General features: G+C 43.4%; 1 protein-coding gene across 1 annotated transcript in view; it reads right to left on the minus strand.

Annotated features, from left to right (window-relative positions):
* Positions 1 to 21,831, minus strand: part of LOC121289681 (protein CC2D2B-like) — a 365,202-nt gene that overhangs the window by 49,300 nt on the left and 294,071 nt on the right. Inside the window, exons 39-41 of the mRNA XM_041209305.1 lie at positions 19,308 to 19,442; positions 7,591 to 7,713; positions 7,310 to 7,368 (exon numbers count right to left, since the gene is read on the minus strand). Of these exons, the coding sequence (XP_041065239.1) occupies positions 7,310 to 7,368; positions 7,591 to 7,713; positions 19,308 to 19,442 (317 nt within the window). The remainder of the gene's footprint in view (positions 1 to 7,309; positions 7,369 to 7,590; positions 7,714 to 19,307; positions 19,443 to 21,831) is intronic.

The raw sequence follows: 21,831 nt of genomic DNA on the forward strand, positions 1-21,831 counted from the left end.
TGCTAGTCTCTGATCCATATCCTCTCTCCCCTTTCAAGATCTGGAAGGTTGTGAGCCCTGTGTCTCTGGTTAAAAGCACGGACTTGACTTGCTCTGTAAGTTTCTTCCTTTCTTCTAGTCCGATCACGATCTTCCACTGTGACATTTGGGAACAATCCGGGATGGAAAGGAAGTGGAGTTTTTAGCCTGCAGCCCAACAGAAGCTGCATGGTGCAGAACTATTCTGCAGTGGCGTCGAGCAATAACTGAGCAGAATGAGTTCAAAGTTATCATTCTTCTTTAGTATGTCTTCTACAGTATGTATGCCTCGCTCAGCTTCTCCGTTAGATTGAAGGTACTTCAGCAAAGTTGCGACATGCACAAATCCATCTGACACTGCAAGGATTGGAAATATTCATTGGTGAATTGTGGCCCATTGTCAAAGATGACAATGTCCAGAATGCCATGTGTAGAGAACATCATCTTCAATGAGGCAATAACAACTTTTGAGCTAAGGCCTTGTAGCTTTTGCACTTATATCCAGTGGGAATAATAACCTACTACTATGAGAAATGTTTTCTCTTTATATTCAAATAGGTCCATGCCAAGGCTTTCCCAAGGCCTGGGTAGAAGGAGGAGGGAAGAAATGGCTCTTTCTGCCCCTGTCTGTGAATGGAGCAGGTGACACAGTTGGAGGTCACATCTTTGACAGAGTGTGAAATATCTGTCCACCGTACACTGCCATACAGTAGTGCCCTGGCTCGACACTTGGTAGCACCAAGATGTCTTTGGTGAATCTTCTGGTGAACTTCCAGGTGGCGGGCTGGTGGTACCACTAATTGTTCATCGTATACCAGGAGGTCATCCATGATGCTAATGTCATGACGTTTTTCTAAGTATTGCCTCACGACTGGGTTGCTTGGGATGAACTGTGGCCATCCGTCTAGGATGTACATGTGAATCTGAATGCACTTTTTGTCTTGCCTCTGAGACTGACAAAATTGTTGCAATTTCTGGTTTGTTGCCAGCAAGTACTGAATAGTCAGGGTTGTGAAGACTTCAGCTTCCTCAATGAAGGTTTTATCTTCCTCTCATAGGTATTGGTGAGTATCCTTGACAGAGTGTTGGCCATAGTCTGATATTTACCCTTTACGTATTCTGTGGTAGTGGCATATCACTTGGGTCTTAATCTGAATCGCTGGATCCTTGGTGACATCTTCACGATTTCTTTTCTGCTCAGCTGGTTTATGGTCAATCTCAATCTTAAGCTGCAGGCCCTGAACGTAATCAAAGAATTTCTCACATGCCCAAGTTGCTGTGAGGGCTTCTTTTTCTATAACAACATAGTGCTGTTCAGTCTTGGCTAATGACCTGAAGTCATAATAAACAGGCATTTTGCCATTGCTTAACTTAAAGTTATATCTTCCCAAGTTTGTAAAAAGTCATAGAGGTTCTCATCTAAAACACCAACAACTGATCAGGTAATCTTTTAAGTTCCATATTATCAATTGTTGGCAGTACAACTCATTGATAAATGAGTCAATCCCTTCACCCTGTTTTTGACTACATTGATTAAATTTTGCCCTCTATCACAATATTTTAATGGAGTCTGAAGTATGAGTCAAAGGCTCTGATGACATCCTCGTAGCAGGTTGTCTCTCCATTCACCACCTGTCCGGTCAGCACATCATCAGCAATGCTCCCAACAGTATAAAAAAAGGTACTAACTTGGTCTTTGTTACCTTTACTCACAAGACCTGAAGCATTGCAGTACCAGATAAAACACCTTCACCAATTCTGCCATAGCTCAGCCTGCTTGAGGCCCTCTATATTTTGAGATGATTTTAGTACATAGTAACCATTTCTCACCCGCGCTGCTCGTCTTGCTAGTCGCTGGGCTGCCCTCGTGGTTTTTCATTTTTTTCATTCTTTCATGCAATGTGGGTATTGCTGGCTAGGCCAGCATTTATTGTCCATTCCCTAATTGCTCTTGAGAAGGTGGTGGTGAGTTGCCCTCTTCAATCACTGCAGTCCAGGTGGTGTAGGTACACCTATGGTACTGTTAGGAAGCAAGGTCCAGGTTTTTGACCCAGCAACAGTGAAAGAATAGCGATATAGTTCCAAGACAGGATGGTGAGTGGCTTGGAGGGGAACTTCCAGGTAGTGGTGTTCACATGTGTCTGCTGCCCTTGTCCTTCTAGATGGTAGTGGTCATGGGTTTGAAAGGTGCTGCTTATGGAGACTTGGTGAGTTCCTGCAATGCATCTTGTAGATGGTACACACTGCGGCGGCGGTGGAGGGAATGAATGTTTGTGGATAGGTTACCAATCAAACAGGTTGCTTTGTCCTGGATGGTGTCAAGCTTCTTGAGTGTTGTGGGAGCTGCACTCATCCAGGCAAATGGGGAGTATTCCATCACAGTCCTGATTTGTGCCTTGTAGATGTGGACAGGCTTTGGGGAGTCAGGAGGTGAGATGCTCGCCAAAGGATTCCTAGCTTCTGGCCTGCTCTTGTAGCCACTAATCTAGTTCAGTTTCTGGTCAATGGTAATCCCCAGGATGTTGATAGTGGGGGATTTAACAATGGTAATGTCATTGAATGTCAAGGGGTGATAGTTAGATTTTCTCTTGTTGTAGATGGTCATTGTCAGTCGTATGTACTAGATGCCCACTCCATCTGAGTTGGGGTCTGATAATGACAGCTTCAATTGCAAGCCTTCCTGCTCTTTGAAGTACCTCATTGTTGGGCACTTGATCCTGCCCATGATGTTCCAAATGGATCTCATGTCGAACCTGTTCAACTGTTTAAGTAGGAGTAGGTAGTCCATGTCTTACAGGCATATAAAAGAGCAGATATTACCACAGTTTTGTACACAGCAAGTTTTGTTGTGAGTTTGATATCTCTTTTCCTCCATCATCTCTTGCATACATGGGCAAATGCTAAACTTGCTCTGGTAATTCTATTTGCCACCTCTCTGTCGATGCAGACACTTCTGGAGATTGTGCTTCCGAGATAGGTGAAATTAACTACAGCTTCAGGGTTGTGTCATTGATAGTTATAGCAGGTGGGGTATAGTCACAATTTGGGGGTAGTTGATGGAATAGATCTTGCTTAAGCAGATAATTAGCCCATAGTCATCAGCCACTTTTCAAATACGGTCCTTGGTCCTTTGAATAGTGTCACAGTGTGACATAAGGGCAGCCATTGACAAACAGCAATTCCCATATCATCTCTGATCTCTTGGGCGAGGATTTCAGTCATATCACGTTGAAGAGGTTGCCTTCTGTTCTGAATTAGATGTATCTTCCATCAACTGCTCCAGAAAACAGTTGTAACTTCAAAGCTCCCCAACTTCGCATTTGGGGGAACACCAAAAATGCTCTGTGGAAATCCCCTTTGGAAGTTCCCAGGTAAGTGTTTGCACAGCAATTGCCTAGAAGTGCAAATTTCTTCTGGTTAATTGCCCTGCACTGGGAACAATCTGAAAATGCAATTTAAAAGTTTGGATGGTTCTGACTGTGTTACACCAATAGTTACCCAGGAAAAGTTACAAGAATTAAAATCCCTTCTAACTTCTGGGTAACTATTGTACAGACTGAGACTCCCAGCATGGAACTCCGAACCACACCCTGACCCCCATCCCTACCATGGAATTATCCCCAACTGCATGGGACTCCTGCCACCACCCCCTTCCCCCCCCCCACACGAGGGCCTGACTCTCACCCCCCACCCAACCCAACCCAATCTCAGCAGGCCTGACCTGGCCCCACCCCCACCCCACCTGAGGCCCGACCTTGTCCGACCCAGCCTGATGTGACCCCCCTCCCAGGCCCAACTCGACCTGATCCGGCTCGACCAGCTCCCTGCCTCCAAGCCCGACCTGAACTGACCTGACCCCCCGCCCTCCCCCCACTCCCCAACAACACCAGGCCGGACCTGACTGGACCTGACCCGAGCCAGCCTGACCCATCCTGACCTGACATGACCCCATTCCGCCCCACCTAGGCCCAATGCAACCTGACTCAATCCAACCATCCCACCTCCCAGGCCTGACCTGACCCCTTCACCCGTACCCATTTACTGACACAATCACTTTCTCCCTGGCTGGTCAAAGTGGCGGGACCTTTAAACTTACCTGGTTTATGGCAGCTAGTGTTGTAAAAAAGGGGTCCTTCTTTCCGATGCTGCAGCCCTGGACGAAAGACCCTGGGAACCCACTGCGCTACATAACTGTAACCCAGCATGTTGAAGGTTGGATGAAATAGGACGCTTGCATTTCAAGGTAAGGAATTACGAGCATAATAGCAATCCAACTCATTTGCTACTCCACTGGAAGTTACGGGCCAATATCACAGTGATCATTATCAACCATGGGGATTTCCCTGCATGAAACCTTAAGCAGATTGCACTGATGACTTTCTGTGCAATCAGTGGTGGCTTTTAACTCCCAGATTACACCTGTGCTACTTTGGCAAATACTGTGGACTACAACCCACAGAATGCAGATTAAAGGAGCCACCTTCTGAATCTAATGTGCATAGTGTAGGGCTTAAAACAGGTGATTGTGGTATACTTTTTGATTAACCAATTTTGCGATCATAAAACAGTCCTATTTTGAAATGGATGGGAGAATAAAATGCCTGGATGCTTTATGTTTGATAGTAATGTTAATTACTTACACATCATGTTAAAATTGGTATTAGTAATCCTGGATGGTAAGGTAAAAAATGTTATTCAGGATTCCCAATTCTTGTCATTATTCACTATTGCCTGCTACCAAATGTGGAAACAGGACAAGAAAAGACTTAACTCAGCCATGGTGGTTGATAATGCTATCAAGACTTAGGCCTGGATTTTCACTGAGTCATGGAGATTCTGCGAACCTCCAAAATGGCAGATGGGACCCAGATCCGGAAGTCCTATCCCATTTTCAACAGATTCCATTTTTGCCAGTAGAGGAAAGGGTGCAGCACATGATTCTGGCATATGGGAACCTGAACCCAACAGGATCATTTGAGTGCTGAGTTCAACCGGCCCATTTTCACTTCAGTAAGGACCTTATCCCACAGTGTTGGAGTTACAGATCATTAAAGTAGTCATAAGTGTTCTTGAAGGACAGGCAAGGTCTGTAGAACTGTTAAGCTGCGAAGTTATTTAAATGTCTAGCCCTTTCAAAATTGAAAACAACTGCCTGTCTGAGAGTTGAAAAAACTCGAGCCGTCAACTTATTTAAATCCACAACCCTTTAAAATTTTTTAAATATTAGACTGCCTGTGTCCATGAGAGTAGGAATAAAAATCTGCTTCAGCCGTTTCAATAGCTGTTTGTTAACATAAACCCAAGTGCTATCATTATAGCATTGTTATTGCTTGGCTGCTTTCCACAAACTATCATTATCGTAGTTGGGGGTTGTAAGTTCACAGTTTGATTGACAGTTGTCTTTGGTGTGGGGTTATGAATATTAAGTGTCTGTTTTTAATTTTTAAATACTTGATGGGATTTAAATGTTTTGAATGGGCTTTCATGAATGGGAGTGATGTTTTTAATATAGTGAAGGCTGCAATAGATATTTAGAACTTTATTTTATTCCACCTCAGCATTGCTCCCTAGTTCCGTCCATGGTGGATACTCGATGAGTTAGCCTGGAAGAGTGGTGGGTGTGGGCAGGAACTTGGCACTAAGTTGGCATAGGGACTTTAAGAGGGGCTATGGAGATATGTGGGGGCATGGGTTGGCTTGAAGATATGAGGGGCCATTGGGGTGAGTGGGGGCATGGGTTGGCATGAGTTGGCATATATGGGTATGGGTGAGGGAGTGAGGGAATAGGAGGGGTGAGGACTAGGGCCCCTAATGTTTAAGAAAATGACTGGGATGAAGCCCCAGAGAACCAAAGCGGGCGTTTTAAACAGTCTGCCTTGGCACCCAGCAGCCCCTGTGGCAACCTTTGACTGCCACTGGGTGCAACAGGCCCGATTCCATCCTGTACCCAACCACCTGGAATGACATCCCGCCATTCAGGGCACCTTTCCCTTAGGCAGGCATGACAGGCTGGGTAATTTCCTGACTCCTGCTGCCTAACTCAGGAGCGAAAATCCAGGCCTTATTCGTCAATGTATTGGAAAGCTGAAAATCACATCTTCAGCCAAAAGGTTTCAACATAGTTTACTGCATCTCCTAATTGGTGTCAGCAATAAACTTTGATATACAACTCTCTATTCCTTCATTCTTATCATTGATTAATACAGTGAACAACTAAGGCTGCAGTACAGATACCTGGTGACATCACTTGTCATATTCCATCAATCAGAATATATACCCTTGCTACTTTTCAATCAATCTCCAACCCATGCCACAAGATTGCCTCCAATTCCATGTGTTTTCGTTTTTTGCTTGTGATTTCACCCTTATCCACCTTGAGGATGACCTTCTCAAAAAAATTTAACTGTTCAGATCAGACATCTTTCACAAATCCATACTGGGAAGCCTGGTAGGGGGTGAGGTGGGGAAAGGGGGGATGGTTCAGTGAGAACAAGAGTCACTGGGAGCGTTAGGGAGCAGCAGAGGTCACAAACCGGAAAGTTGGTGAGAGGAAGGATCTGCAACAACCAGGAAGGCCAGGGAGTGGAATGTGCAACAAGTGGGAAGTAATTAGAAAGTTAGCACATTTATTTTATATTTTTAAATTTGTTTTATTTTAGAAGCTATTTCATTTACCAATATAGGAGTTTAGCGATGTGAAGCACTTCAACTTACAGGGTATAATGTTTTAATGTTTTTTTTTTCTGATGACAAAGGTGCTACAGAACCTAACTACTGCTTTTACATTGGTTTTAATGGGAGAATCTGATCTGCTTTAAGTTGTTTCACTTAAAGTCGCACCTTTTAGGAATGCAACAGCAACTTTAAGTGAGGACTTAGTGTACTATGAAGATGAATGCAAATACTTACTTAATGAGTTTGCCATTTAGTTTTTTATTACCTGCATCGATCTTTAATGAGCCAATATGCTATCCTTTCTCTGTTTAATTATAGTTATAAAATCTTTCACTGTTAGCCCTGATATCCCTTACAAATGTTCCTTTGTATTCTCTTTTTTTGGGTTCTGAATATTTTCTTTGTTTCTTTTTATGCTTTTTCTGGAATCCAATCTGCTGGAATTCCACCTTTTTTTGCATTTCTGTAAGTCTCTGCTTTTAGGTTTATTCTGTAACTTGACTCATATTGACCCAAGTTGCCTAACAAGTAGATATTTTATCTTTTTGGGGTATGTACTAGTCTTGTATTGTACCAAATACTTCTTTGAATACATAACAGTAAAAATAGCTTCTACCTGTTCTGCAATTTATCCACCATGCTTCCATCTGTGGAATAGTAGATTAATTCTTGTGGCTAGAAAATATTTCAGTATTATAGTTATAATTGCATCTAAGTTCTAATCACAATACACACGGTTTCTTCATATTATTGAATCAATCTATATAAAATATTCTATGTGCAACAATAGAAAAGCTGCACTTTTATTAAAATTAGTTCAAAACAAGCAATTTTATATTAGCAGGTAAATGTTATTTCAAGATCTATGAAAATAACAAAATTTTGGTTTGTGCATACCTGCACAGAAGATAGTACATGATGCTGGGAACTCTTAATGAAGAATGGTCGCCAATTATATTCCTTTGTGACGTCAAAACTTAAACTCATAGGAAGACTGTTCATTTGAATATTAACCCAGATCTGTAACATATTTCAAAAGTCATTATATAATTTTTAAAATACATTATTATTATACATTAATTAAAATATTTTATGCAAGAATTAAAACTTTGCCAATAAGCTTTATATAATAAAAACAGAACATGCTGGAAATACTCAGCAGGTCGGACAACATCAATATTTGTAAAGAGAGAATACAAATTTCAGGTCATGACCAGGTGCTCTGTTATCTATTCTCTGCTAACTCTGTTTCTCTCTCGACAGATGCTGCCAAACCTGCTGAGCATTTCTAGCATTTTCTGTTTTTATTTAAGACTTCCAGCACCTACATAATTTTTGTGTTTGAATTAGTTTCTAATAAATTTTATCTTGTCTCTGTCAAATTTCTAAAGAAAGATTATCTATCTTTTTCATCATTGAACTGGGGTAACGTTATACTCCAAAAATCATTGATGCTATATTTCGTTGCAATATTTAATTAGAATGCTACAGTTTGGGAACTACTTCAAGTTACTTTACAACTAAGTATACAGATTTAAGTAATCAGTACATAGTTGATTTATGGTTGCTATCATATTTGCAAACTTCCACTATGACTATATGTAACAAAAACAAAAATAGCTGTAAAATCTCTGACAGCATCTGTGGGGAGGAAGACAGCTAACGTTTCGAGTCCATATGACTCTTCAACAGAACTAAAGAAAAATAGAAACGAGGTGAAATATAAGCTGTTTAAGGGGGGTGGGACAGGTAGAGCTGGATAGAGGGCCAGTGGAGGCAAAGAAGAGTTTGCCAAAGATGTCATAGACAAAAGGACAAAGGGGTGTTGACGATGGTGATATTAGCTAAAGGATGTGCTAATGGTGACATTAAGGGTAGAAAGCAGGATGAGCAAATGACAGATGGCCGTAGTCGGGGTGGGGAAAGGGGAAGGAATCAAAATAGGCTAAAAGGTAGAGATAAAACAATGGATGGAACTACATTTTAAAATAATAATAGAAATAGGTGGGAAAGAAAAATATGTTTTAAAAATATATAAATTATTAGAAAAAAGGGGGATCGGAAAGGGGGCGGGGATGGAGGAGAGAGTTCTGAAGTTGTTGAGCTCAATGTTAAGTCCGGAAGGCTGTAAAGTGCCTAGTCAGAAGATGAGGTGCCGTTCCTCCAGTTTGCGTTGAGCTTCACTGGAACATTGCAGCAGGCCAAGGACGGACATGTGGGCATGAGAGCAGGTTGATGTGTTGAAATGGCAAGTGACAGGGAGGTCTGGGTCATGCTTACAGACAGACTGAAGGTGTTCTGCAAAGCGGTCACTCAGTCTGCATTTGGTCTCTCCAATGTAGAGGAGACTGCATTGGGAGCAGTGAATGCAGTAGACTAAATTGAGGGAAGTGCAAGTGAAGTGCTGCTTCACTTGAAAGGAGTGTTTGGGTTCTTGGACGGTGAGGAGGTGGGAAGTAAAGGGGCAGGTGTTGCACCTTCTGCGGTAGCATGGGCAGGTGCCGTGGGAGGGGGTTGAGGTATAGGGGGTGATGGAGGAGTGGACCAGGGTGTCCCAGAGGGAACGGTTCCTACAGAATGACGACGGTGGGGGTGGTGAAGGGAAGATGCATTTGTTGGTGGCATCATGCTGGAGTTAGTGGAAATGGCGGAGGATGATCCTTTGAATGCGGAGGCTGGTGGGGTGATAAGTGAGGACAAGGGGGACTCTATCATGGTTCTGGAAGTGAGAGGAAGGTGTGAGGGTGGATGCGTGAGAGATGGGCCCTGTCAACCACCGTGGGTGGAAAACCTTGGTTAAGGAAGAAGGAAGACATGTCAGAAGAATTGTTTTGGAAAGTGGCATCATCAGAACAGATGTGACAGAGGCAAAGGAACTGAGAGAATGGGATGGAGTCCTTACAGGAAGCAAGGTGTGAAGAGCTGTAGTCGAGGTAACTGGAGTTGGTCGGTATGACTATATGTGTTGAATTTAGATTAATTGTTAAGACGCCCCAAGGACTAGGTACATAATATGCAAAGCTGAAGCTACTGTGATCTGGATATGAAAGGCTAGAACAGATAAAGTATAGGTTTGGCAAATTTCCAAAACCCAAACATCCCCTTTTTCAAATTTAAAAAAAGGTACAAACATCCCCTTTATTCCCCAGTGAACAAAAGACAGATTTGCATGCACGATCCTGTGTAACTTTGAGTTGCCCAAGTTACCCACTATATATCCAGTGTTTTCATGCACTGACAACTGTTTGGCCTACTGTTCAGTCTCTGCACATACATTGTGTACAGAGTCTTTAAACTGTGCAGGTTGCTTAATGGAACATGTGTGCATTGACATTGGTTGTTTGTCTGGATGATGTGCTGTTCCCATGGCACTTGTTGCCTTGGTGACTGTTGTTGTTACATTGCTGTTATTGGAGACTCATGGACCTCTGGGATTTATGGTAGTAACGTACTCAGTATAGCTGATGAGATCTCTTCTTCCTGACTGCCCGATTGCTGTAAGGAACAGCTTTGCTAGTTGTTCGGATATGCCCATGGTTGCACCAGTATATTTGGTCATTCACTTCCACTACATATAATCAAGGTGACAATTTCTCCACGCATGCGCTAAGTTAACAATTGGACTGACTCCTGTTGAGAGCATTGAAGGTTTGCACCCTGACTGCTCAGCACTGGCAGTGGCTTGGCAGTCTTGTCAAACTGGAATTTGGCTATCGGTCGTTTCACCTTTTTGTTTTCACTACAGCCTGCTACTACTTCTGGTTTCAGTAGCTAATTTGCTATTGGAAGAGTGGTTTTGCGTGTGGTGTGAGATCAGTCTCTGGACAGGACTACTTTCCATTCCTTCAGTAGGTGTGTTTCTCTACTCAAGGATCGCCTTGTAAACATCAGTGCTAGATTTGCTCAATTTCTTGACCAGTCCTTTGGCGACTTTTACTGTCACCTCAGCCTTTCCATTCACTTAGGGATAGTGTGGAGATGATGTGTAGTGCTGAATTTCCTAATCCTTTTGAATCGGCTGAATTTTTCACTTGTGAACTGAGGGCCATTGTCACTCATCACAATGCCTGGAATGCTGTACCAACTGAAGTGTGCTTTCAGGCATTCTACTATTTCTCTTGTTGGCATTGAAATCAACTGGTCTAACTCCCAGTAGTCAGAATGTCAGAATAGTAGTCTACAGTGACAAGATAATCAGTTCCTGCCAAAGTGAGAAGGTCTACTCCAAGCTTTATCCATGGTCTGTCCAGGATATCATGTGCCATCAACGGCTCTCTAGCTTGTTTAGCTTGGTACTAGTTACACGCACCGTACTAGCCAATATGGTCTTTAATTTCATTGCTCATGTTTGGATAGTAGAGCACATCTTTTGCCTTTCTCAGAGTCAGTTCAATTCCTTGATGGCTTGCATGTATGTGCTTCAACATCTCTCCTCTCATCTCCTTAGGGATAATGACTCAATTTCCTTTGTACACGATGCCATCTCGGGCTGTCAGTTGAACTTGGTATGCCCAATATGGCCATAGGTGTGTCTTTAATGCTCTTAGGCCATCCTTTCATCACCACTTCCTGTAGAGTTTGTAAAGTTGCATCTTTTTGGGTAATTTGCTTGTTTTGAGCAAGGCGCTTGTTTGTCAGATTCATTGTCTCTGCTTGGTTGATGGCTTCAAGATCATGTCTAGCTGCTGTTTCACGTTGAATCTGGAAGATGTCACATTCTGTTGTAGCATCCTCAACTTTCTTCATGGAGAGTGCTGCTCTCGACAGCATGTCTGCAATGTACATCTGTTTTCCTTGCTCGTATGTCCAGATGATATTTTTGTAAGCATAGTAACATACTTTGCAGTTGCTTTGGAGCAGATAGTACTGGTTTGCAAAAAATGCTCTGAAGGTGCTTCTGGTCGGACCCACTGTTACAGGTACTGATGAAAATGCTCACAGGCAAAAGCAATAGTTGGGCATTCTTTCTCAATCTGAGTGTAGCATCCTTCCATTTGCATTATTGCCCTGGATGCAAATGCGACCGGTTGCCCTGCTGCATCAGTGTTGCTCACCAGACCTGTCTCGCTGGTGTCACACACTGCAAGGTGACTTCCTCATTGACATCATAGTACTCCTTGGCCGTGAGCTTGCATAATGGTTCATACTGTGCTGACAAATTAGGCAAAAAATTTTGCTAGATAGTTCATAAATCCAACAAATCGTTGCACTACTTTCATGTCTGTCGGTCACTGCATCACTGCTACAGCTCTCACATTGTCAGGATCAGGCAAAGAACTTTTACCATCAATACATGACCTATGTTTGGGCATCTTCAGTTGCAATTTTTTCTTGTTCAGCTTCAGATTCATCTGGCGAGCTTTCTCCAGTAGTCATATTAAATTCTGATCATGGTCAGCTATGGCTTCTTCCATTGTGTCTCCACGTTCATAGACTAGGAGACCATCCACTATGGCTTCCACTCCAGGAAGATCACTGACTACCTTGTGTTGTCTGTGTTGATATTCTTCTGGAGCCATGAAATGCCAAAAGATATTCGCAACCATCTATGTCTCCCGAATGGCATCCAGAAAGCTGCTGCTCTCATCCAGCTTCACTTGCCAGTAGCCATCCTTTGCATATATGGTAGCGAATATCTTTGCCTTGGCAAGTTGAAGTAAAATTCCTCCAATGGATGGCATGGGGTGGTGAGATCTCTTCAGGGCTTTATTTACTCACAGCTTTCCAGGTTGTTTCACTGCTACCATACTACTAATCCAGTCTGAAGGAGTTGTCACTTTTTTGATTACTCCCTCTTTTCCAGCTCTTCAATCTTGTCTTTTAGGCTTGATTTGAGGGCAGCTGGAACTCTTCTCAGCAGATGCAGAAATGATCTTACGCTTATCTACTTCTAGATGATATTCACCTTGTAGGCATCCCAACCATGTAAACACATCTTTGTACTCCCCCAGATCTGTTCTGCTGTCAATGGTTTTGTGTGTTGTGACCCATTAAGTCACTGGTATGTTTATGGTTTCGAGTCTAAGCTTTAGACTTGCTTCAGCTGAAATGAGTGGTTGTTGCATCCCATTTGTGATCTGGACCTCCAGATCTTCCTCCTTACCATTGTATTGGGTTGTCAGACTCATATGTCCTCTCTATATGAGTACCGTGCCATCATATAACCTCAATCTTACTTTTGAGGGCTTAATGTTCCGTTTGCCATGTTAAGCTACTTCGCACAGGTCTGTGAGGGTCATGATATTGCATGATGCACCCATGTCTATCTGACATTTCCTATTTGCTTGATACTCTCCTTCTGGGGTCATCATTGTAACTGTTACCTATGTCTCCTAGACTTGATGGAACCAACCTGTTGTATCATGCATAGTTCTTTATCAGACTCCTCTGCTGATACCTCTGCAGTGGTCATCTGTATCAGCTTGTTTTGCCTTTTTCTGGCCAAACACTTGTGGGAGAAATGATTTTGCTTCTTACAGTTAAAACATTGCTTTCCCCATGTTGGGCAATTCTTCTTCTCCTGTGCATGCTGTCTTCCACAGCATTTGCATCCTGCCCTTTGTCTGTGAGTGCTTCTGGATTGTCTCTCAGCATAACGTATCTCCTGATGTGCTCTGCCATACATAGGCTCTAGCTGACGTTTCACAACTTCCACATTTTCACTCACGTCAATCGTTTTCTTTAGCATCAGTTTTTCATCTTTCAGTAGACTTGCTGTCACTGAGGGGTCTCTCATACCTAGGACCCATCTATCTTTAATCAGATCATCTTTTAGCTGTCCAAATTCACATAACTCTGCTAGCTACATTACTGTCATCACATATTGTTCAATGGTCTCATTTTTACTCTGAACTCTTAATGTTGAATACATATTGTCCATATGTAACATTCATTCAGGGTTCAAAATGTGCATTCAAGGGTTTCAAAATCCCTGGCATCTTTTTTCTTTGCTCATCTGTTAGATTTAGGATGGTATACAGTCTTTCCCCAGCAGCATTAACACTGTTAACAAATGTCTAACATTTCTTGGGTTACTAACCAGCCAAGTACTGTGGAACTGTCCAAGGTATCCAAGATTCTGAGACATTTGCGGAGGGTCCCAGGGAGTAGGGGAATTGCCCATCATAAGTTTAAACTTCCAGGGCAATTTCCATGTAGGTCCATGCGCAGGACTTCCACAGCGTCCTGACATACATCTTCTGTCGCTCATAGGTTGGTGTGAATGTTTAACAAGTTAGAGCATTTCTTTTGTTTGTAAGCATGTCTTTAAAAAGTATGTATAATGGTTTTTATTGTCAGTATCATCTACTGTTCTGCATATAGAGCTCAAAGCTGTTTAACCTTTTGTAGTTTTAGTGCTGGAAGTATTTTAAACATCTTAATCAACATTGCCTCAAATCTTCTGAGCAGTTACAACTCTGAGTTCAAATTCCCCTGATTTGATGCTGCTGTGCAATTTTTCCAGGGTCTTCTGATCAGAGCTTTCACAGAAATGCACAGTCCATTGGAGCGGAGTAAAGTTGGGGGAAGAGAGGACACACATCCCATTTTATGGCCTCTAGCTTCCATAGGGTAAGTTTAAAGGTTCAGTCTTTGAATGTTAGTGAATGCATAAATGAATGGGTGAGCGGATGAATAGGTGTACGGGTAGGTGGATAGGTTGGTAGGATGGGTAGGTGGGTGAGGTAGTAGGTGGGTAGATGGGTGAACTGGGTAGGTAGGTGAGGTGGTAGGTGAGTAGTCAGGTCAGGGTGATTGGGTTGGGTGGTTTTGTCAGGTCAGTGCAGAGGGATAGATGAGAGGTTGGGTCAGGTGGTCAGGAGGGTAGTCGGGTCAGGAGGTAGTTGGGTTGATTGGCACTTCGGGAGGCGCAATCAGGTTGGCGGTGGGGGGTTGTAAGGTGGTCAGGAGTTGCAATCAGGTCAGCAGTGGGGGTTGTCGGGAGGCGCAATCAGGTCAGTGGTAGGGGGTTGTCACGTAGTCGGGAAGTGTAATCGAATCAGTGCTGGGGGAGTGAGGGTCACTTGTGGAGTTACCCATGTGTTAGACTAGGTTTTAATGTCTAACATTTCTTGGCTTACTAAGCAGCTAAGTACTGTGGAAATGTCCAAGATCTCCGAGATTCTGAGACATTTGCGGAGGGTCCCAGAGAGTAGGGGAATTGCCCATCATAAGTTTAAACTTCCAGGGTAATTTCCATGTAGGTCTGCGCGCAGGACTTCCACAGTGTCCTGACATACATCTTCTGTCGCTCATTTGTTTGGTCCCCAACAATCTGGAGACTGGAAGGTTTGGCCCTTTTTTTTCACAAAGCGTAAACTGATCTAAGTTTGTTAATTGTTTGCTCTATGTATGCATACACAGTTGTATTATTTGTGAGACACTTGAGTCATGTTTTCATCTTAGAACTGATTTAGAGTATATCTATGTGTCATCTCTCAGTCAGGGGGTCTTCCGCATAAAGGAGGTCACGGGTGTCATGTACCTTCGGGCTAGCCAATATATTATTTTCACAGCAGTTGTGGCCAGACAGGCTGAGAGAAAAGCTAGCTTTGGGGCCATGGTGAGATTTTCTCAGGTGCAGGGGATCATTGACTGTAATCATGTGGCCATTAAGTCTCCCTCAAGGCAGCAAGTTGTCTTTGAACAGGGGTTCCACTCTCTGAATGTTCAAGTCATCCATGACAACCATAAGCAGATCATGTAGGTGTGCAGGAAGTTTCTGAGAAGTTGCCATGACTTCTACAACCTAAGACACTCCCTATTTCCTCAGCCTTTCAGGTCATCTGTGGCTGGATTCTGGGGACACAGAGTATCCTATGGCTTCTGTCCTTTTGAAGCAACCCCAACATATAGACAGAGGACATATACAATGGCTGCCCGTGACTACTAGAGCCACAATTGACAGGCCATTGGTATTTTGAAGATGAGGTTTAGATGCTTCGATACTCCTGGGAGAACTTTGCAAAAGCACCCTCATGGGAATCCCATATCATTGTGATCTGCATATTACACAGCTTGACGCACTGGGGGGAGTAACACACTGGAACCAGAGGAAGATACTGAGCAAGTAGAGTCCCCAGGAAAGGAAGATGAGTATGAGGCACCTCAACAGGTGCTAGCCAATGAAGATGGCACTATGTGGCCCAACTCTCCTCTCGGTGATATGTACAGCAGAGAGACTCATTTTGGTCAGCAGAACCTCACAGGAGGTCATGGAAGGGGCCACTGAACCAAGAAGTTCTCACCCAGAGGTGAGAATGCAGCTTTCTTAAGAGGCACTTAGAATCTCTCTGTATGAATCCACACTATATGCCAAGGCCTTCTGTCAACACAGCCCATTGGCGCACAAAAATAAATACACGAGGCGTTATGCAATGCATGTAAAGACCTTTAACTCTTGCAAGATATTAAGGCTCCTGAATTAACAAATATCACCCAGAGAAAGTGCTAGTTCATGCATTTTTCTTACTTTTTTTTGTATTCTTTCATAGGATATGTGTATCACTAGCTAGGCCAGTATTTATTACCCTTGAGAAGGTGGTGGTGTGCTGCCTTCTTGAACCGCTGCAGTCCATGTAGTAACATATTCCCCCAAATGCATCAAGTTATGTAATATGCAGAAGACCACAATGATATGGGATTCCCATGAGAGTGCTTTTGTAAGGTTCTCCCAGAAGTATCAAGGCATCTAAACCTCATCTTCAAAATGCCAATGGCCTGCTGATTGTGGCTCTAATAGCCATGGGCAGCCATTGTATATGTCCAACATGTACCTACCGTGCTGTTCGGAAGGGAGTTCCAGGAACAGTTAAGAAACAGTGATATAGTTCCAAATCATGATGGTGTGTGGCTTGGAGGGGAATTTGCAAGTGGTAGCGTTCCCATGCATTTGCTGCCTTTGTCTTTCTAGGTTGTAGAGGTTGCAGGTTTGGAAGGAGCTGTTGGAGGAGTTTTGGTGAGTTGCTGCAGTGCATTTTGTAGATGGCACACACAGCTTCAACTGTGTGGTGGTGGAGAGAGTGAATGTTAAAGGTGGTGGATGGGGAGCCAATCAAGCAGGCTGCTATGTTCTGGATGGTGTCAAGCTTCTTGATTGTTGTTGGAGCTGATTCATCCAGGAAAATGGAGAATATTCCATCATACTCCTGACTTCTGCCTTGTAGAGAGTGGACAGACTTTGGGGAGTCAAGAGATGAGTTACTCTCCACAAAGTTCCTAGCCTCTGACCTGCTTTTGTAGACACAGTATTTATATGGCTGGTCCAGTTCAGTTTTTGCTCAATGGTAACTCCCAGGGTGTTAGTGGGGATTTCGACAATGGTAATGCCATTGAATGTCAAGGGGAGATGGTTGGATTCTCTCTTGATGGAGATAGTCATTGCCTGGCATCGTGTGGTTTGAATGTTACTTGCCTCTTATTGAACCAATCCTAAATATTGTCCAGGTCTTGCTGCATATCGGCACGGACTGCTTCAGTGCCTGAGGATTCATGAATAGTGCTGAACGTTGTGCAATCATCAACGAACATCCCCACTTCAGACCTTAGGATGGAGGAAAGGTCATTGATGAAGCAGCTGAAGATGGTTGAGCCTAGGACACTACCCTGAGGAACTCCTGCAGCGATGTCCTGGGACTGAGATGATTCATCTCCTAACCATAACCATCTTCCTTTGTGCTAGGTATGACTCCAACCAGTGGAAACTTTTCCCACTGATTCCAATTGACTTCAGTTTTGCTAGTGCTCCTTGATGCCACACTCGAGCAAATATTGCGTTGATGTCAAGGGCAGTCACAGTCTCATCACTTCTTGAGTTCAGCTCTTTACAGCTTTGGTCCAAATATGGATTAATGAGGTGAGAAGCTGAGTGGCCCTGGCAGAACCAAAACTGAGCATCAGTGAGCAGGTTATTGCTGAGTAAGTGCCAATTGATAGCATTGTTGGCAACACCTTCCATCATGCGCTCGTTTTAAGTAACTTCTGCAATGTACTCTCCTGTGCCTGGACTTGATGTGGGGGCAGTCTGCTGCTTATCTTGCTGTGATGCATGAGATGGCCATGGATTGTGTCAGCTGGGTGCCTGACCTCTACTGGTGCCACCTGCATCTGTACAACGGCCAGCTTAATCATCAGACCAGCATGCAGCTTTGGTGTCACTGTCAAAGGGGCTGAGGATCCATCTTCAGAGATCAAAGTATTTGACAGGAGCCCCCATTGCTTTCAGCATGCCCCTACTAAGCTCTTTCAGGCCCCACATGCATTATCAGGGTTTCCTGGAGTGGTTCAGTTCCTGGCCATGGGGAGCTGCCTGGCTGGTCCATCTCACCCACCCATTGCTCCATAAATCACATGGATAAGGCCATGCTATGGAGGTCTGTGCATACCCCTTGCACCCAATTGGTACTATCCTCCATATGTCTCTCCAGGAGGGTCGGCACTCTTTCAAAGGAGGATGGCTCTAGCTCACATGCTAGAGAAACAGCACCACTGATGGAATGGATGGACTCATCCATCATTTGCACATGGAATTGCACTGCCTCTGGAAACTTCGATAAATATTCATATATTTCATTGTTGAGGGAATAATGGCCACAACCATCACTTTACTCTCTCCATTGCTTCCACACATGCTTCAAAACAACAGGCTATCCTGCTGTGACCCATTAGTGTGCACGGCCCCTCGTCCATCAGTGTCACCTTCCGTGTTTTGACACTTCCTGGCATTTTGAGCTGCTTCTCCTGCAAGCACAAACATGTGTTTGTCACTCCTGCCTCATGGTCTATCTGTGCTCATCACTCTGAGGCACTGTTGAGATGACACGGTGACATTGTCATTCAGCCGTGTAAACACAGTGTTCATCCATCACTGAACATATGGTTTGAGTTTGCGTGAATTTGGTTCCTCAATTTGAACGTTGGTGCCTGGTGATGCTCTATACATGGGTCTATCACATGGCTTCACATGTCATGGGCACTTTTTAATCCATGCTAGGCTTCTGTTTGCAATTCCAAATACCACTCACCTTTCCAGACCCCACCAGGTCACTAAATCTTTTTCTGCACCAGATCTAGGTTCTTACAATCACCGCTCAGCTGCCCACTATCACTGCCTCCAGCTTTCCTTCTCCTTATTACCTGCAGGAGCACCTCCAGGGAGATGTCACTGAATCGTGGAGTACTCTGCCTTTTGTTGAAGCCATTCCTCTGATGCCTCCATTGAAATAAACCCTTTACTTTGAAGCATGTGATTGCAGCCTGCCTGAATGCCGTACATGTGCCTTTAAAAATAGCACCTCACATTGAGCAGCCAGCACTATAATCTGCCCACTGCTCTTAATTGACCAGCTTCCCTGTCTGCTGGCCCTCAATGAACTCTTCCTCATAAAACTTCGAGGAAGACCTGCCACCCAACCCCAACCCTACCTCTGAGATCAGATCACCCACCTGATCAGTAAAATTCAGGCCATAAGTGTGTACTCCAGCCTCTGTCCATTTTCAAATCCAATCAAATTTCAAGCCTTGAAGTTTAGCTTAAGACAAGTAATTCTAAAAATGTGATTGGCATGTACAGTTTTAGTTGAGATAAGTCTGCTTTTATGCCCAAGGTTACTCACATTTTCATTATTGATTAAGCAATCAGCACTTTGCACAGAACAAAAAGCATCATACTGGTCATAACACTCTCCAGTTTTTGGATTCCAAATCATGGTGTTCATTTTTTCTTGAGTAATCACATAAGCTGCCGCTCCCTTTAAAATAGAAGTTGCGAGGTTATGAATCAAAATATCTTTTGAATAACCATATTCAAAACCTAAAGAAAACACAATACCAAAATTTAAAATATGAACATGTCAAAATAAGAAAATAGACAAGGAGGCTGAAATTCCTCGTCCATAAATTTGGTGGGAGCCTACTAGAATGACCACAAACTTTGGTGGGACTTGGATACATCAGATTCTAATATGGGGCCTAGTTTCTGGAATTGCCTAGTAGGGGATAGAGCCTCTGCCCACCATACAAAGCCATCTACATAAGATGTGGGACTAGAGATTCATCAAGAATTGCAGTGTCCTGGCCTCACAGGGACTGAGTCTACAGTTGAAAGTCATATATATCAGGAAAAGAGGCAGACTGGGCTCCTGAGAGGCACACATGGATGCCACTGGCAAGGATGTGCCCTGGTGGAGTCCACTTTTGTTCATCAGGAGCCTAGTCCACATCCCAGACTGGGCAAAGATACAGCTTTTCCAGCAGTTTGTGGGTAGCAGGAGCTTAAGATACGGGAAGATGTTGGAAGCCCCACTGGCCCCATGCAATACTAAGTGCCTTCTCCATGACATTGCATGCTTCAATAGGTTTGGTTCTGGAGTGCACTAGAGGGTGAGATCTGGCATTATTGCAAAAGGAATTTTATGCTTAAAAAGTATTTTATGTTGGTAACTATTGTACTGTGGAAGCAATTTCAATTGAAAAAAGTTGGAAAAAAATCCTTAACATACAAGTAACAAATTCATGAATAAAACGATTTTGCTAATAAGTAAATCTTGCAATAAATGATTATTACCTATATTTGGAAATAATAGCTTGACTATAACAGAAAATTAATTGCAGAATGTAAGCATTCTTGTTCATTCTTTGACAGTCAAATCCACATTGAAATAGAATAACCATATCCTACTTGGAATAATTATTTACTAAAGTATCCTTAACAAATATTGTGCCCTCAGTGAGCTAGTGATCTTCATTGATCCTGTTGCAAGATAGCCTCAATCTTAAGCAAGCCTTTATTTGTTGCCTTGAGGAGGAATTGATTAAATCCTTGACATTCAATGGCATTACCATCGCTGAATCCCCCACTATCAAGATCCTGGGGGTTACCATTGACCAGAAACTGAACAGGACTAGCCATATAAATACTGTGGCTACAAGGGCAGGTCAGAGGCTAGGAATCCTAGCAAGTAACTCACCACCTGACTCCCCAAAGCCTGTCCACCATCTACAAGGCACAAGTCAGGAGTGTGATGGAATACTCCCCGCTTGCCTGGATGAGTACAGCTTCAACAACACTCAAGAAGTTCGACACCATCCAGACCAAAGTAGCCTGCTTGATTGGCACCCCTTCCACAAACATTCACGCCCTCTAGCACCAACTCACAGTGGCAGCAGGGTATACCATCTACAGGATGCAATGCAGAAACTCACCAAGGCTCCTTCAACAGCTCCTTCCAAACCCACGACTGTTACCATCTAGAAGGACAATGGCAGCAGATACATGGGAACACCACCACCTGGAAATTCTCCTCCAAGCCACTCACCATCCTGATATGGAAATATATCGCTACTCCTTCATTGTCGCTGGATCAAAATCCTGAAACTCCCTCCCCAACAGCACTGTGGGTGTATCCAAGCAACAGGGACTGCAGCGGTTCAAGAAGGCAACTCACCACCGCCTTCTCAAGGACAATTAGGGATGGGCAATAAATGCTGACCTAGCCAGCAATGCCCATATCCCATAAATGAATTTTAAAAAATCCAAGGAACCAACAGAAGCACTGAAACATTACAGTAAATAATACAAATAGTAACTAGAAACTTCAGCAAAAAAGCAGCTCCAAGGTATTTTGGCTTGGAAAGAGAAGAAGAGTGTATCCATATGGAACATTGTGAAGTTGACATTTCTTTCTAAGACCAAAGAGGTTTCTAGTTACAATAAATAATCCATCACCTTTCCTCATTCAGTCATTCAATATCTGCAAATATATATAGAAAACTGGAAATAGGGTTATGATCCTTGATCAGACCCCCAAGTTTTTAGTAAGATTCAGTTAGGAATCAATAACATTTTGATTAAAGTAGACAAAGGGCGGAATCATCCCAAATTTTCACCAAGTGCAGAAGCAGGCGTGAAAAAGATGTTTTACCCACCAGTTCCAATGGCGAGTTTTCACTCCGTATTGTCCCCTACCTGGTGCGCCCGCCTCATTAATATTTATTGATGGGAAACACTCAGGGTCAATGGAGGGCATGCTTGGATTTGCCCGCCACACGTGACTTTGGCTTCTTCGCTCCAGGCGCCATATTTAAAGCATACCAGAGCGTAGCCAACTTCATGTCTATGGACCAGGACTGCTCCAGGTG

Source organism: Carcharodon carcharias, chromosome 17, assembly GCF_017639515.1.
Source record: "Carcharodon carcharias isolate sCarCar2 chromosome 17, sCarCar2.pri, whole genome shotgun sequence".
Taxonomy (NCBI): domain Eukaryota; kingdom Metazoa; phylum Chordata; class Chondrichthyes; order Lamniformes; family Lamnidae; genus Carcharodon; species Carcharodon carcharias.